Source organism: Malaclemys terrapin, chromosome 1, assembly GCF_027887155.1.
Source record: "Malaclemys terrapin pileata isolate rMalTer1 chromosome 1, rMalTer1.hap1, whole genome shotgun sequence".
NCBI classification, from domain to species: domain Eukaryota; kingdom Metazoa; phylum Chordata; order Testudines; family Emydidae; genus Malaclemys; species Malaclemys terrapin.
In genome coordinates this window covers 321,337,885-321,353,953 of record NC_071505.1, presented here as the reverse complement: position 1 = coordinate 321,353,953, position 16,069 = coordinate 321,337,885, and the positions used below count along the sequence as shown (strand labels likewise).

Here is a 16,069-nt window from a genome sequence, read left to right as displayed (position 1 = left end):
CGTGGTTTGCTGCTCCAGGCCAATTGGGGTGGCGGGAAGCCGCAGCCAGCACATCCCTCGGCCCACACCGCTTCTCGCAGCCCCCATTGGCTTGGAGCGGCGAACCGCGGCCAGTGGGATCCGCGATTGGCCAAACCTGCAGACACGGCAGGTAAACAAACTGGCCTGGCCCACCAGGGTGCTTACCCTGGCGAGCCGCGTGCCAGAGGTTGCCGACCCCTGATCTAATGTATCACAATTCATTCACTTTTGGGATTTTTTCTTTTTTGGGGAGGGGGGCGTGTTCCGGCATTGACACTTTTTTATATGAGGGTTTTTTCTGTCTTCATTACAAGTCACTCTGTGACAGATTTTCCTATAGATAAAGTGAGAAGTACATAAAGTAAATATTTATTTCATAACTTAGTGTAAGTGTTTGATCTAGTGGATGGGGAATAAGACTACGAGCTGGCAGACTTGGATTCTGTTGCCAGTCACTGGCCTTTCTTTGTGGTGTTCAGGAAGTCATTTCACTGCTCTGTGCCTGGTTCCCCTTTCCACCTTTTGTGTCTCTCTCTTATCAATATAGACTTTTGGTTTTGAATCCCAGCTCTCATTAGGTCCTAGATCAGATCCTCTAACATGAACTCCAGTGCCTGTGCAGCTTTATTGACTTCCACTGTACTTGTGGATTTCATTGCAGGATAAAAGCCTGTTTTGACCAGAGCCAGCTCATTTAACCCCTTTGTATCTTCATTTGTGTTTCACACATGGGTAAACAATACATACTTAATTGACAGGAATTGTGTGAGGCTTAATTTGCTAACTTTTCTAAAGTACCAGTACTTTGAAATCCCCACATGAGAAGGCTGTAAAGAACTGAAACAATACTTCTCATGTGAGGTACTACAGAATTCTGTTCTGCTATAGTAAAAGAGGCTGGGGCATCTCATAGAAGTACCAGGGAAGACCTCTGGTGGATTTTGTCTTGATTTAAAATATGACAAGATGCTGTCCTAAAGCTTAATTACTAGAGATAGGTTTCTGCATATTCTGATGAATATCCCATGGCTTCTCCCAACAAAGGTAGCATCAAATATCTCTGTAGAAGAGGATGATCCACCCTCAAAAGAACTTAAAATCTGTTCATTTAAAAACAAAAACAAACCTTAATTTGCTCACCACAAGTAATGCAGCCTCAATAACTAGGCAACTAATCCCTCTTAATGCTTAATCTCTTATTCATTTAATTTGCTTTAGTCACAAACAAACCACCAACAAAAATGTCCACCTGACTAGAGAAATATATTTCCACAAGCCTAGAGGCAAACTTCATGCTTCCTAGGTATAAATTAACATCCCAGCATCTGGACATGCTAGCATTACACGGGATCCGCGCTGCCAGGAAGATACCCAACGTAAGTATCAGTGTTCCATCTCACCTTGGTAATCTTGTTGAATAAACAAACACATCAGTTTACAACAAAACAAGATTCCTTCCTATGTATAACTGGTACATATTTCATCTAGCTCTGTGTTTCAAATGTAATGAATAATATGACTCTTTTAAGCATTTAAAAATGTAGTTGCTGTGTAGGACCTAGAGAGTGCAGTTGAAGTTTTACCCATTGTCTTGCTGGGATTGAGACTTGGTTGAGGGCAAATTGTTTCTGATCTAATCCAGATACATTTATGCTAATTGGCAGGGGGAAGTAATTGGAATCATTAGTAGAATTCATATTGACTCTCTTTGTTTTCAATGCCTTCTGTGTGTTTTGCAACCTGGAATTCTTGATGAATTTACACCTGCTTCTAGATGTCCCATGTAACAGCAGGAGTCAAGAATATATATCTACAGGTGGCCAGAAAGATGTTGTCATTTCAAAGACAATCTCACCATCTTGTGTAACACTAATGAAATTGTGTGACGTACACAAGCTAATAGCTTCTTGGTTTAATCTCGAGGACATTGGAGGCTGTGTATTTTCAGTGAGGAATCCATGACTCTGGAATTGATTTCTCATGTTGGTTTGCCAGAGACTGATTTTTGTGGCTAATTTTGTCACACTTCAAGGCACATGTTGCAGGTGTAATACAAGAGTATTACTTTGTGCACATTGGTCTTTACTCGATGTCAAGTATCAGGTGGTAGCCGTGTTAGTCTGTATCTACAAAAACAACAAGGAGTCTGGTGGCACCTTAAAGACTAACAGATTTATTTGGGCATAAGCTTTTGTGGGTAAAAACCTCACTTCTTCGGATACATAGAGTGAAAGGTACAGATGCAGGCATTATATACTGACACATGGAGAGCAGGGAGTTACTTCGCAAGTGGAGAACCAGTGTTGACAGGGCCAATTCAATCAGGGTGGATGTAGTCCACGCTACAAAAAAATTAATTGGGGAGAATTTACAAATCCTCTCATTAAAATATACTACAGTAACTTGTTTAATACAAAACAATAATTCGTAGAGAGAGAAAGAGAGCAGAAGGAAAGGATCATTGAGCCCTGCTCATGACCTGATGTTATTGCATTATATCTAGTGATTGGTTTCTCACCATTAATAGCTTTTGCATATGTGCTGATGAGACTAGCCTGCTAGCCTTTCTTTGTTTTCTTAAAATACTCAGTTTGTTAGTCATTACAGGGAATCATGCAGGATAAGTTTTAGGCCTATAAAACACCCTGTTGGGGAACCGCAGCACCACAGGATGGACATTTTTATTACAATAATATAATGCAGCAACAAGAATTTTTTTAATCCTTAAATGCTGTGGGTACTTACTGATTTCCCCTTTATTCCTTCCTTCCCAGTGCTGTCACTTCTAGAATGATGGGAGAGATCCCAACAAAGAGAGAGAGAGATGTCTTTTTCTTAGATTTACAGCCCATAAGCATCAGATTTAATTTTTTAAAGTAGAAGAGTATAGCTCAGTCTGCCTTGTTTATAATCAATAATTTCCCTTCTGAATTATTTGTCATGCATCAAAGTACTCAGCTGGTGGGAATGTGGGATACCTGACTCCACATAAGGAAAGCTTTCAAAAGAGGGAAGGCGGGAGAGTGGAGAAATTCCCTAAAAAGGACATGTTTAAAAATTCAAAACTATACAAAACATTTGTTGAAAAACTGAGTTGCCTGCATTAGCTCCCTTGCAGCTATATTAGAATCGTACATGCTTTTCCTTCCTCCTCCTCATGTTCTAAGAATATGAGTAAAAACCACATACAGCACTCTGAACACAAAGGTCAGGCAAACCTCAACTCAAATGAAAAGATAAGAGAGGAGCACCACAAAGGGACTGTTGCAAAGATTTTTTTTTCCCAGTCAGAACCCACTCCTGTAGGTTTTTTGCAAGTTAGAATGATCTGAGACATGCACATTTGTAGGGTTACCATATTTCAACAATCAAAAAAGAGGACGGGAGGAGCCCCGCCCTAGCCCCGCCCCTGTCCTGCCCTAGCCCCGCCCCTGCCCTTTCCACTCCCTCCCACTTCCTGCCCCCTCAGAACCCCCAACCCTCCCCCCCCACGCCTTGTCCCCTGACTGCCCCCTCCTGGGACCCCTGCCCCTAACAGCCCCCCAGGACTCCACCCCCTACCTAAGCCTCCCTGCTCCTTGTCCCCTGACTTCCCCCTCCTGAGACCTTCCCCACATCCTAACTGGCCCCCTAGGACTCTACCCCCTACCTGTCCCCTGACTGCCCCAACCCTTATCCACACCCCCACCCCCAGACAGACCCCTGGGACTCCCACGCCCCATCCAACCACTCCCCACCCCCTGACAGCCCCCCCCAAAACTCCCGACCCATCTAAACCCCCCTGCTCCCTGTCCCCTGACTGCTCTGATCCCTCTCCCCACTCCTGCCCCCTGACAGCCCCCCCCAGAACTCCCAAACACCCCCTTGCTCCTTGTCCCCTGACTGCCCCCTCCTGGGACCCCTGCTCCTAACTGCCCTCCAGAACCCCACCCCCTACCTAAGCCTCCCTGTGCCTTATCCCCTAACTGCCCCCTCCTGAGACCCCCCCACCTGTACTCTGCCCAAAACCTTACACCCCCCAACCCCCAGACAGCCCGCCCCGAACTCCTGACCCATCCAACCCTCCCCCTGCTCCCTGTCTCTTGACTACCCCCCCCAGAACCTCCCTGCCACTTCTCTGACCCCCGGCCCCCTTACTGTGCTGCAGAGCAGCGCGCTCGGCAGCAGGGGAGGGGAGCAGGGTCGGAGCTCCAGACTGCCGGAGGCCGAGGTGACGGCCGGCGATCTGTGAATGCAGGGCGGGGGGAGGGAGGGAGAGGAGGGGAGTGGTGTCAAGTTGCAGGAGAGAGGAGGGGGGAAGTGGAGGAAGGGCTTTGGCTGCCGGAGCCCGTGTGAGTGGCACCATCCGGCCAGCTGCCCTGTAAGCCCCGCACGCTCTGCATGGGGGCGCGGAGGAAGTCCGGACATTGACAAATTCCCCCCGGATGCTATTTTTAACTGAAAAAAGCCGGACATGTCCGGGGGAATCCGAATGGATGGTAACCCTAACATTTGTGGAGCCAGTAGAAAGTGTAAGTTAAACCAGTTTAGGCCCCAGTACAGTAAGGTACCTAAGCACGTGACCAGTCCCATTGAAGCATATACTTAATGTCTCACTGAATAACTTGGAATAACTTTTAGACCCCAATTCAGATATGAGTCTATTGCCCTAAAATCATTGGAATCAGCAAAAATAACCACACAGCTAGTCTTTTTAGCAAATGTGCTAGCTTTTCCTTTCTGTTGGCTTCGAAGTTCTATCAAATTATTTACTTTGCAATGTTTTGTTTTTCAGGATGGGAAGAAGAAGTTTGACAAGGAAAGTGAGAAATATTATTCCATTCTAGAGAAGCACTTAAATTTATCAGCAAAGAAAAAAGAATCTCATTTGCAAGATGTAAGCTCTTTCCCTTTTACTAGCCCATAAGTTTATCTTTAAAAAGAGTTGTCTCTAGGATATGCTGTATTTTTCTTTACATAAAATGGTTGATGATTTCTGCCAGTCCCTGTTGCTAAGTACATATACATAAATTCTGTATATGAGATTAATACTATTCTGATGTGAAATAAAACTGTTAACAGGGTAGTATGTCCCATGTGCTCTGCCATATTTTAAGTTGCAAATCTAATTTTTACTATTTACAATATTTGTAATACTCTAATAAAACATGTATGACCTTTATGTGCAAGGTGTATGTGGAATATTTAGAATTAATATAATTAGGCTATGCTGACTTTTTTTGTTATTTAATTGACTTCATTTTACATAAATTTTCGACTAGATAACTGAGCCTGAAGCATTTTAATCACACTTTTAATGCTTTTCAGCATGTCATGTTTTCTGCTTTAATCGGAGAAAAACATTCTTTCCATTATGAAACTATATGGCTGTATTTTATTAAATTAAAAAGAGTGCCATATTGCAAATAAATAAATAGATTGCCAAAGGTTTTTGTCAGGTTTTGTGCATGTGATCTTCAGGTAAACTTGTGTTTGTCGTAACAAAATGTAGTCAAATATGACCTCATAAGATTCTTAGTTTGAGCAAAGAATGATGGATCCTTACTTTTGTGAGTAGTACTTCTTTGCCCCAGCAGTTTCAACAGAAGTCAGTGGGCCTGATTCTGCACTGCCTTCTCCCTTGTGTAGCCATTAATGCCTGTACAAAGTGCCATTTTTATGTGGTAGCATTTTACATCTGTAGCATTTTGCGGTAGTGTAAATGGCTAGACAGCAATGAATATTGAGTCTCATTGAGAATATTTGCATGTGTAGAGGCTTGCATAACTGGAGGCAGAATTACATATTTTTTTCATGCATTACTTTTGCTTCCTAGGAGTTAACCGTACTTCCAAATAGAGTCCACAGAGTTTAATTGCAATACTGTGTACAGATTAGGGTATCTACAGTGATAAAAAACTATTCAGAGAGGATTGTTCTATTATGAGCACAAAGCTCTAATTATACAGGGTAAAAGTATTTAAACCTGATCCTGGAATCTGATATGTGGAGCTCATTTGATTTCATCAGGGCTTCTATCAGGGTCAGAGCCTTAAATGTAGATGCATCATCCATTTTAAAGAGTACATCCTGTAACTGTTACTTTTAAAAAGCATGCATAGTTCTAACTTAGCCGAAGGATCCCCTTTTTAGCTATGTTGTTAGGTTAAATTATTTTCCTGTGCAACAAATTACAAGTTATTTTTTTCAGTATTACTGACATTCCATTAAACTTTCCAAAAAAGATGGGTGTTATTTTAATAGCATTATTGTCAATGATAAACTCTGAAAACTTGGAAAATATTTTGCTGACAAAATTCTACCCAAAAGACGTAACCATCTCTCAGAAAGTCACAAAGTGTGGTTTATATTTACCTGATATAATAATGCAATTTCATAACATTTATTCTTTTATATTGTACTCGCTAAAACAGATGTCAGTATGATGAATCAACTGTAGGGAAAACAACATTAATTTTACAAGGTTTTTTTGTTCCATTCGCAGGCCAAATTTACATATACACAACTCCGAGAAGTACATAAATTCCCCTTGCATTAATGGGAAAATAGTTCCATTAGAGGTTAAGCAGGAAGTCAGAAAACAATTCTCGATGTATTTACCTATAAATCAAGATTTGGTTAAGACAAGTTAAGTGCTAATTTACTGTCAGGTTTAAATAAAGCACATTTTGGTGGGATGGTTATGAAGATTATTTATTATATTGCAGTTAAAAAAACTAATTGAAATTAAATACAATGTATCAGCTCTGAATATAATTAAATAAACTGTCTTAGAATTATGAAGGATTTGACTTGAGCATACAAACGAATAGAAAATCACAGAAAAAGTTTTCCACTCTGTCCTTAATGATCACTTCATGCCTAGATATTGAATTTCATAAGGGATGCTAGTTAGTCTACTTTTTTAAAGGCCATGATTGTAGAACATATAGGACCTACTTCACCATTACATTGCTGCAGATTTATGTTGATATAACTGCATTGAAATAATTGGAGTTACGCCAGCATAAAACTGGAGTAAGCACAGTGGTGAATCAGGCATTTAAATTATAAAAACTGGTTGTGGGGAGTTAGATAAAGAATGGGGCAGCTTCTCTTGTTTTGAGTTTGATTCAAAATGCGCAATTTTAATATTAGGCATATGTTTAGTTCTGATGATAGTACTCTCACCTCAGGTCATGGTTGTCCAGACTTAGCCAAGCTGAAGTTGGCACTAGCTGTGAGCCAGAGGGCTAGATGCATTTTCCCTAAAACGGAGTAGGTTGCAAAGTTATTTATTTATTTGTAATGCAGAGATACAGCCACTACAGACTTCAGATCTCTGATGTTCCATCTTGATCCAAGTGGAGGCCTGTGTTTTCCATACATCTGTAGTTACAGGGCTATAGTCACATAGTAAAGATCCTTCTTTGTGCTAAACCTTGGGATATCACTGTCAAATAGTGTGTAAGATGAAGATCATTTGGGTATGAGTTTTGTCATAATATGCAGCACATTCCATAGTAGTACACAGACTATTGAAATACTTTTTACAAACTGCACACAGTATGTGATGTAAAAAAACCAAAAACCCACTGTGACCAACTTTTTTACTATCCCTATGAGAAAACCTATGGAAATAAATGAGAATTACAGAATTAAAAAGGAATAGATCAGAATCAATGGTACAAGCATCAATTTTGGTAGCCCCCTATTGATCACTAAATGCAGATTCATGAAATTGAGCTTTCAGAATCATGATCATGCATGTCCATCTTGCAAGAACAGATTGAGTTCTGATGCACATTCTACTGCTATTGCCAGTCAGTCAAAATAATACTGACTCTAACTGTCTATCATAAAAGCTGCTGCTGTAATTAACCATACAGAAAGCCATTCTTTACCATCGGCTGAGTGGCATACAAAAAGGTGTGAAAATCTTTCCTGCCTTGGAAAAGTTCAAATAAACCACTTCTTAAATGATTCTTACTACTGTGAATGCTCATTGGTCAGGCAAACTCATCAGCCTTCACAGAAAATGGCTTTTGGAAAGTGTGATTTGATCACTATACCTAGGGTTACCATACGTCCGGGTTTCCCTGGACATGTCCAGCTTTTTGGTGCTCAAATCCCCATCCGGGGGGAATTTCCAAAGAGTCGGACATGTCTGGGGAAATAGGGAGGCATAAGCCAGGGTCCACCCAGCACGATCCGCCGGGTCCGCAGCACAACCCAGCTGCCCCAGCTACAATGCTCAGGTTGGGAACGTGGGGGGGGGAGGCACTTAGCAACCCCCAACCAAGATCAGAGCGGGAGGGGGAATGCAGGGTGCTCAGAGGAGGGGGCAGGGGCTTTGGGGAAGGGTCGGGGTTGGGGCGGAGCCGGGGGTTGGGAAGGGACGGAGTTGGGGCAGGGCCAGGCCCCCGTGGAGTGTCCTCTTTTTTCAGTGTTGAAATATGGTAACCCTAACTATACCCAAATGATCATTGTGGCCCAAGTTTTGGACAGTGTTTCAAAATGTGCTTAAGTCCCAATAAAGTTAAACATATGCTTACGTGCTTTTCTGTGGTTGGATTAAAGCATGTTCTTAAGTGCTTTCCTGAACTGGGCCCTGAAAGAGCTCTTTGCTAAAACCAAATTAAACTGTTTTTATATACAACCAAAAGTAAAAACTGAGGCCCATGTTATGCAAATTCTCGTATTTTGCAATCCCATGAGTTAAAGTTTGCAGGATCATACCCTAAAGTTGTAACACATTGTTAAATTCTGCCAAATTGCATACCCTATATACCCTATTATATATACTTTTTATAGCATAGTTATTAATACACTAAGTTTTAGATTCATCAAGGAAACCAGTAATAGAAAATACAACAAAAATGCCACATGGCCAAGTTAACTTTGTGGTAAAAGCCTTAATTTTTGGAATTGCGTGGCTTTTGAGTGCTTTATTTCTTATCCTTAACATTAGCTTTTGCATTTAATTTCCTGTTTTGCTTTTTATAGGCCTAAAAAGGAACAAGTGCTACTGATTCATTTTAAAGATACTGTTAAAGCTAATATTTTTGCTTTAAAGTGCTAATGGAGTACTGTAGAAGTGATTCAATGTTAAATGTCTCCATGCTACTAAATGACAATATTCACACCCTTACCTGAAGCAGTATTAATTAGAGGTGCCATTAACAGGCAGAATCTTTAATTGAAGGCAAATACTGATTATACAAATACAAGATTTAAAAAATACTAAACCTGTTTTCTTTAAAAATCAATATTCTTTCTGTTCCTTGATGGTAACTATAAAACAAGCCATCTTCAATTTTCTAGCTTCACATATGTTTGTTATTTGAGTTCCAAATTTAATCAGAACGTAAGAGAAAAATGTATTATTTTTATACTACCATAAATCAGAAATGGCTGAACTGATGTTACTGAAAGTTTCCACAATGAAAAAAAGAAATGCCCGTAGAGCTGGGACAAGACATAGATAATTTCAGCCCAAAAGGAACATCCTTGAGGAAAGTTATGAATAACTGAAAAAATGGAGTTAAAATGGGAACTGGCCATGTGTTATGTCTCCCTCTAATGGCTTGTTTACATGGAGGATAAGATCCTACTACTCTTATCGGTTGGTGGAGTTAATTCTTTCTCTCCAGTGACAAAAGTCTTTACTTTGGTGCTGGAGTTTCCAGGTTCGATCCCTGCCTATAACCCATGGTAGCAGTCAATACTCAAAATTTCCAGCAAATACTGCACACTACACTTTCTGGGAAAACTAAAACATGAAAATTAGCTATTGTGTAAAACTATAAAATATGTTTATAGTCTCAGACAGCTGGATTCATATTATGAAATAAATGATAGGCTGCAAGATTTCTGTGTTTAAAAACATGTCCCTCTCTTTCTCTCCCTCTCTCTCTGTGAGATAATCTGTGGAAAAGGCATTTGAAACTACTCATGCTGGGAAATGTGCAAGGAATCAGTCATGCATGATATTCAAGAGAATCCTTAACAATGCACACCAGCTTTGATGCCCCTTTTTGTTCTCTTGTCCCACTCCCTCCTCTGCACCTTTTCCCATGATGCTCAGAATGTGTGGAGTACCTTCCCCCAAGCCACCTTTCTTTGCTTCATGCCAGGTTCTCCTAAGATTCATATAATATAAATCCAGGAGAGGAGAGAAAAGGAAAGAAGAGCAGGGTTGGGGGGAACCCTAAGGCCAAAATTTTTAAGCTTGGATGTCTAAACTTAGGGTCCTAAATCTGTATTTAGTAACCTAAATAAGTGCCCTAATTTTCAGAAGTGCTGAGCACACACAACTCCCACTGACCTTAATGAATGTTCAGCAGCTCTGAGTGGGGAGTCACGTATGTAAGTGCCTTACTTTAGGCACTCAGGTTTGAAGATTTTATCCTAAATTAATGTAACCATCCTGATGTGTCCTTGCCTTACTCAGGAACTGTCTGATTTTATTTTATCCTGTCCTCTTTCTCCCTTTCCTTTTCTGTTTTGTCTACTTATGACCTTGGCCTGTTGTGTCCTGTTACATTTAGACTGCGAAACAATAAGGGGGACTGTCTCTATTTGTGTTTCTATGGCAGCTAGCACATTTTTGCATGCCCAAAATAATAATGTTCCTTTCTTTAAATCTTGCGTAGCTGATCCTTGACTGCTTTTTGTCATCTTTTTGTGTTCCTTGCACTTTTGCCAGTTTAGGTTGTATTTGGTGAAGGACTAATGTCTGGACTGGTGACTTGTACTGTGTACCCCATTTCATCCTGGTTCACTTTGAAATAGCTCACAGAGAAGAGTAGGGATATTAGCCAAAGGGGAGTTGTGTTACGAGCATAAGAGTATATAGGGCTGGGAAATAAAACAGGAAACTGGAACTTAGGGGACTCTTAAATAAATAGTTAATAATGGAAATACTAAGTGAGCCAGTTATAACCAAAAATTAATATTAATTTTATGTACTTCATTTTTATTTTTAGGCAGATATGCAGATTGACAGAGAACATCAAAACTTTTATGAAGCGTCATTAGAATATGTGTTTAAAATTCAAGAAGTACAGGAGAAAAAGAAATTTGAATTTGTTGAACCTGTAAGTTTTGTATTTATTTTTCACTTCCTTTACCTACATTTACAGTGAATGTATTTAAAGATGAAAATTTTGGTTAATGTTCTTATTTTTTGGTCTCTTTTTAATTAAAGGAGTTCTTGAAAGTAGTTCATGAGCAAACAGGCATAAAGTTCTTTCCTTGGGAATTATCCCCATTTCTTAAAGATTTGCACAAAAGTTTTCATGTCTACTGTGAAGTAAAATAAGTTTGAAATCTGCATGATATTTTAATGACTGAACTTAAAAGGTTGTGTCTGTGCAACACGTAACAGAGATTTCCTAATATAAAAATTGGCTCAAAATTTCAAACATATTAGTCTTCAAGTGCACAGAGTATCAAGTTTACCTCATGTTTAGTTTTGCTAAGTTACATATGAAATAACATGAATAGAATATTAAAAATTCATTTGTATAATTATTAAGGTATTTTTGTAAAGTTATATAATGTCTGTAGAAGAACATGTCTGAGACCACTGTGTGACTGGCAGAAGTTGTGCCAAAATTTTAATAAATAGGACTCTTCAGTTAAGTATATAAATCTATATTTAAAGTATGTCTACACTGCAGTTAGACAGCTGTGGCTGGCCTATGCCAGCTGACTCAAGCTCCTGGGGCTTGGGCTAAGGGGCTGTTTAATTGCAGTGTAGATGTAGATCAGACGTGGGCCTGGCCCCTGAGCTCCTGGCTGGGGAGCCTAGTCCTCAGCCTCTCCCCCTCTGTCCCCCCTCCCCAAGAAGAGCTACCCTAAGTGCCTATCTTCATGTATTTTGAGATGAGAATATATTTCAAAGTGAATATTTGCATGTTGGTGAGAAACTAATGAACCTCGATCCAGCAACTAAAAATACCTGTGACTAAAACATAGCCTTACTTATAATTTATATTATGGACTTGCTATCAGTGAGGATGTTATGTACACCAAAATAGGGAGGAGTAAGGAAAGATGCAAATCAGAGCAAGGATTTCACCCTCATTGCATGTTGGGGCTGTAAAAATGGGATTTTAGGAAAGATTTGAAAAGCATGAAGAAACAGGCTTGCTGAGTAGATTTTGGAAGAGACAAGGTAAGTGAAATAATATTTTTTTATTGGACTAACTTCTTCTGGTGAAAGAGACAAGCCTTTAAACTTTCACAGAGAGCTCTTCTTCATGTTGGGAAACTTAGGGCAAGTCTACATTCAAAACACTGCATCGGCACAGCTTTAATGAAGGCGCTCTAAAGTGAGGGGAGAGAGAAAGAGAGAGCTCTCCCATCAATGTAGTTAACCCCCAAGAGGCGGTAGTTGCATTGGCGGGAGAAGCTGTCCTGCCGACATAGCGCTATCTACATGAAGAATTAGGCCGGCAAGATTATGTCGCTTAGGGGTGTGGATTTTTCCAGTGTCCATAAATTCATTACTTTGCTAGACACAAAAAATCATGGACTTAATAGAGACACTGGATTCATGACTTATTACAACAGTCTATAACCCATTAAGAACCCTCCCCTCAGCTGCTTCTCTCCCCCCCCCCACTTTCCTGCCTATGACCGTAGGGGTGTGAATGGCCACTCCACCTTGAATGATCCCTTGAAATATGTGTTAACTACATATGCTAAACCATCTGTTCCATCTTGTATATAACTGTGACATCTGAGGTAAGTTTCCCAGACCTGAAGAAGAGCTCTGTATAGCTCAAAAGCCTGTCTCTCTCACCAGCAGAAGTTTGGTTCAGTGAAAGATATTACCTCACCCACCTTGTCTCTCCAATATCCTGGGACCGACATAGCTACAACAGCATGGCATACCTAGATTTTGGAAGGACATTACAAGCTAAAAGGGAAGCATGGGGAAAAAGGCTTAGAGACATTTGTTGGTGAAAATTTTTACTGTTCCACTGCAAAACATTATTTGTAGTATCAAACACATTCAGTAGGAAAAAAACCAAAACTTTAATCTCACCTGAAGATTTTAGGAAGTCCAAAGTGCCAACTTTCCATTAACTTTCTCTTCTATAAGGCTGTCCTTATAACTGTTTGCAAGCATCAGGGAAAACGATTCACAGGTTGTAGATGCATTTTAGAGTGGATTTAGGTGGGATGTTAACAATTGCATGTTAAATGAGAGTCTTAATATTTTTTCATTTGAAATCAGTGGAATGAACACTAGAGACTGACTTTCTATGTTTTTCTCCCTAGTGAAGTCCTAGAAAGCAGCAACTAGTGGTAAAAAATTGTGGCCAGTCGAGGTTTAAAATGATGTATATAAAAACATCATACTGTAAACACTTACACAGAGGGTAATTGACAGACAAAGTCACTCATTTCATATATTTCAATAGGGATTTTGGAGGGCATTAGACAGAGTTATTTCTATTTTTTTATTTATTTTTTGCTGTAGTGCAAATTACTTTCAGATTACTGAAAAATGCCATCTTAAGTAATTTCTGTGATATTTATCTTATTTTTGTATATGATGGAATTGATTGCTCAATGCAGTTCACAACATATGCTCCACGTGTGCGCAGATACTACGGAGATGAGGGTCATATAAATTCAGAAACATTTAATTGTTCTTCATTAGCTGTGCTAATTATAAGGTATTTTGCTGGTATCATTCCTCTGATACTCCAGCCTAGTATCTCATTCTTTTATACAGTTTGAAGTGTCCTAAGTATAACTAATGAATACAGGGAGTTGTATTTTTATTTTATTAAAATTTCCCTTCAAAGAGATCTGTCAATGAGGAAAGGAGAGATTCTGATGTGGAGGTAAAAGGAGGGGAAATTGTTGTGCCAATCAGGACTTATAGTCTTTAAGGCCAGAAAGGACCATCATGATCATCTAGTCTGATCTCTTGTACATTGCAGGTCACCTACTCACTCGTGTAATAGACCCTGAACCTCTAGTTGAGTTACTGAAGTCCTCACATCACGATTTAAAGACTTCAAGTTACAAAGAATCCACCATTTACACTAGATTAAAGCTGCAAGTGACCCATATCCCAACTGCAGAGGAAGGTGAAAAACCCCCAGGGACTCTGTCAATATGACCCAGGGGGAAATTCCTTCCCGACCCCAAATATGGCGATCAACCCTGAGCATGTGGGCAAGACTCACCAGCCAGACAACTGGGAAAAAATTCTCTGTAGAAACGCACCCCATTTAGTGTTCCACCACCGACCATTGGAGATATTTGCTACCAGCAGTCACAGATCAGCCATATGCCCTCGTAGGCAGTCCCATCATACTATCCCCTCCATAAATGTATCAAGCTCAGTCTTCAAGCCAGTTAGGTTTTTTTGCCCCCACTGCTCCCCTTGGACGGCTGTTCCAGAACTTCATCATGGTTAGAAACCTTCATCTAATTTCCAGCCTAAACTTATTGATGGCCAGTTTATATCCATTTGTTCTTGTATTGGCCCTTAACTGAAATAATTCCTCCCACTCCCTGGTATTTATCCCTCTGAGGTATTCATAGAGAGCAATCATATCTCCCCGCAGCCTTCTTTTGGTTAGGCTAAACAAGCCAAGCTCTTTGAGTCTCCTCTCATAAGGTAGGTTTTCCCTTCCTCTGATCATTGTAATAGCCCTTTCCTGCATCTATTCCAGTTTGAATTAATCTTTCTTAAACATGGGAGACTGTGTGTTCCAGATGAGGTCTCATCAGTGCCTTGTATAATGTTAGTAACACTTCCCTGTCTCTACTGGAAATACCTCACCTGCTGCATCCTAGGACTGCATTAGCCTTTTTCACGGCTGCATCACATTGGCAGCCCTTAGTCATCCTGTGATCAACCAATACACCCAGGACTTTTGCCACCTCTGTTGCTTTCAACTGATAAGACTCCAGCTTATAGCAAAAAATTTTATTGTTAGTCCCTAAGTGCCTGACACTTTGCACTATTAATGTCCCTGCATACTGAACCTTGGAAAGGCTTGGTGTTGTGGGAAACAAAGTGGGGAAAGTAACCCAGCAAATCCTATGAGGTGTGTAATACCCATTGGTGCAGTGGAGGAGGGGGGAAAAAAGAAGTGGGTAAACTACCACTTTTCATTTGGGGAATTTGGTGTTTAGTTAAGTTAAACTGTGTTTGCCCAAGTTTAGCCTTGTCTACACTAGTGCATTGGAGAGGGAATTGCCAGGTAGGAGGATAGTCTTCTTTGGTTATGAGGGAGGGATGGTGGATGAATCACGCTCAGTGGATTATCTCTAAGTTGGGGGCTCTAGTGCTTTACAAAGGTCCTATGTATCCAACCCCAGAGGCCATGGGTCTACGTCTGTGCTTGCTGTGCAGTGCCTCTCATCTCAAGACTCTGGCCTTGAAGTCTTCAAAACCCTTTGTCCTTGGGGATAATAATTTCCATGGAGACAATGACTCTTGAGGGTAACCTGTGGCTTTTGTAGTCCAAGAGAGTTCATACTCAAAGGATGGCAGGGGTATCTTCAGTACTGTCCTGCCTTTGGTGGTTCTACCAAAGAAAGGAAGCTATAGAAACACTGCAGTGAATGCTGCCCACTGGACAGTGAATCATTTCGTTATCTAGCTGCCCTTGCCTTGTCCCCTTCCTGAACACTTTTGCTGGGTGGAGTAGGTACATTTAAGGATAAATCTAAGCCTAGATATATAGACCTGGCTCAAATGTTAGCAGTTTTTGTAGTCTGTTTGTAGATTTTATTGCATTATGATACAGAAGTTCCTCTTACTTATTTTTCTTGTTGATAATTCAGGTGTTAAAAAATGTGTTTGCATCAGTAATGTTTTTGTGGACTCTCTTCTTTAATACATTTTATTAACATTACAATGATTGGGGAGCTGCCTTAACTGTATTACAGAGACAAGGTGGGTGAGATAATATCTTTTATTGTACCAGCTTCTGTTGGTGAAAAGGACAAGTTTTCAAGCCCCACAGAGCTCTCCCTGAAGTCTGGAGAAGGTGATCATAGTGTCCAAGATAAATATAAGGTGGGACAG

The 16,069-nt window shown here is 40.4% G+C and overlaps 1 protein-coding gene across 1 annotated transcript in view; it reads left to right on the top strand.

Annotated features, from left to right (window-relative positions):
* The window catches only part of ARHGAP42 (Rho GTPase activating protein 42), a 297,832-nt gene that overhangs the window by 198,560 nt on the left and 83,203 nt on the right, over window positions 1-16,069 (top strand). Inside the window, exons 5-6 of the mRNA XM_054015601.1 lie at window positions 4,796-4,897; window positions 10,989-11,099. Coding sequence (XP_053871576.1) covers window positions 4,796-4,897; window positions 10,989-11,099 — 213 coding nt within the window. The remainder of the gene's footprint in view (window positions 1-4,795; window positions 4,898-10,988; window positions 11,100-16,069) is intronic.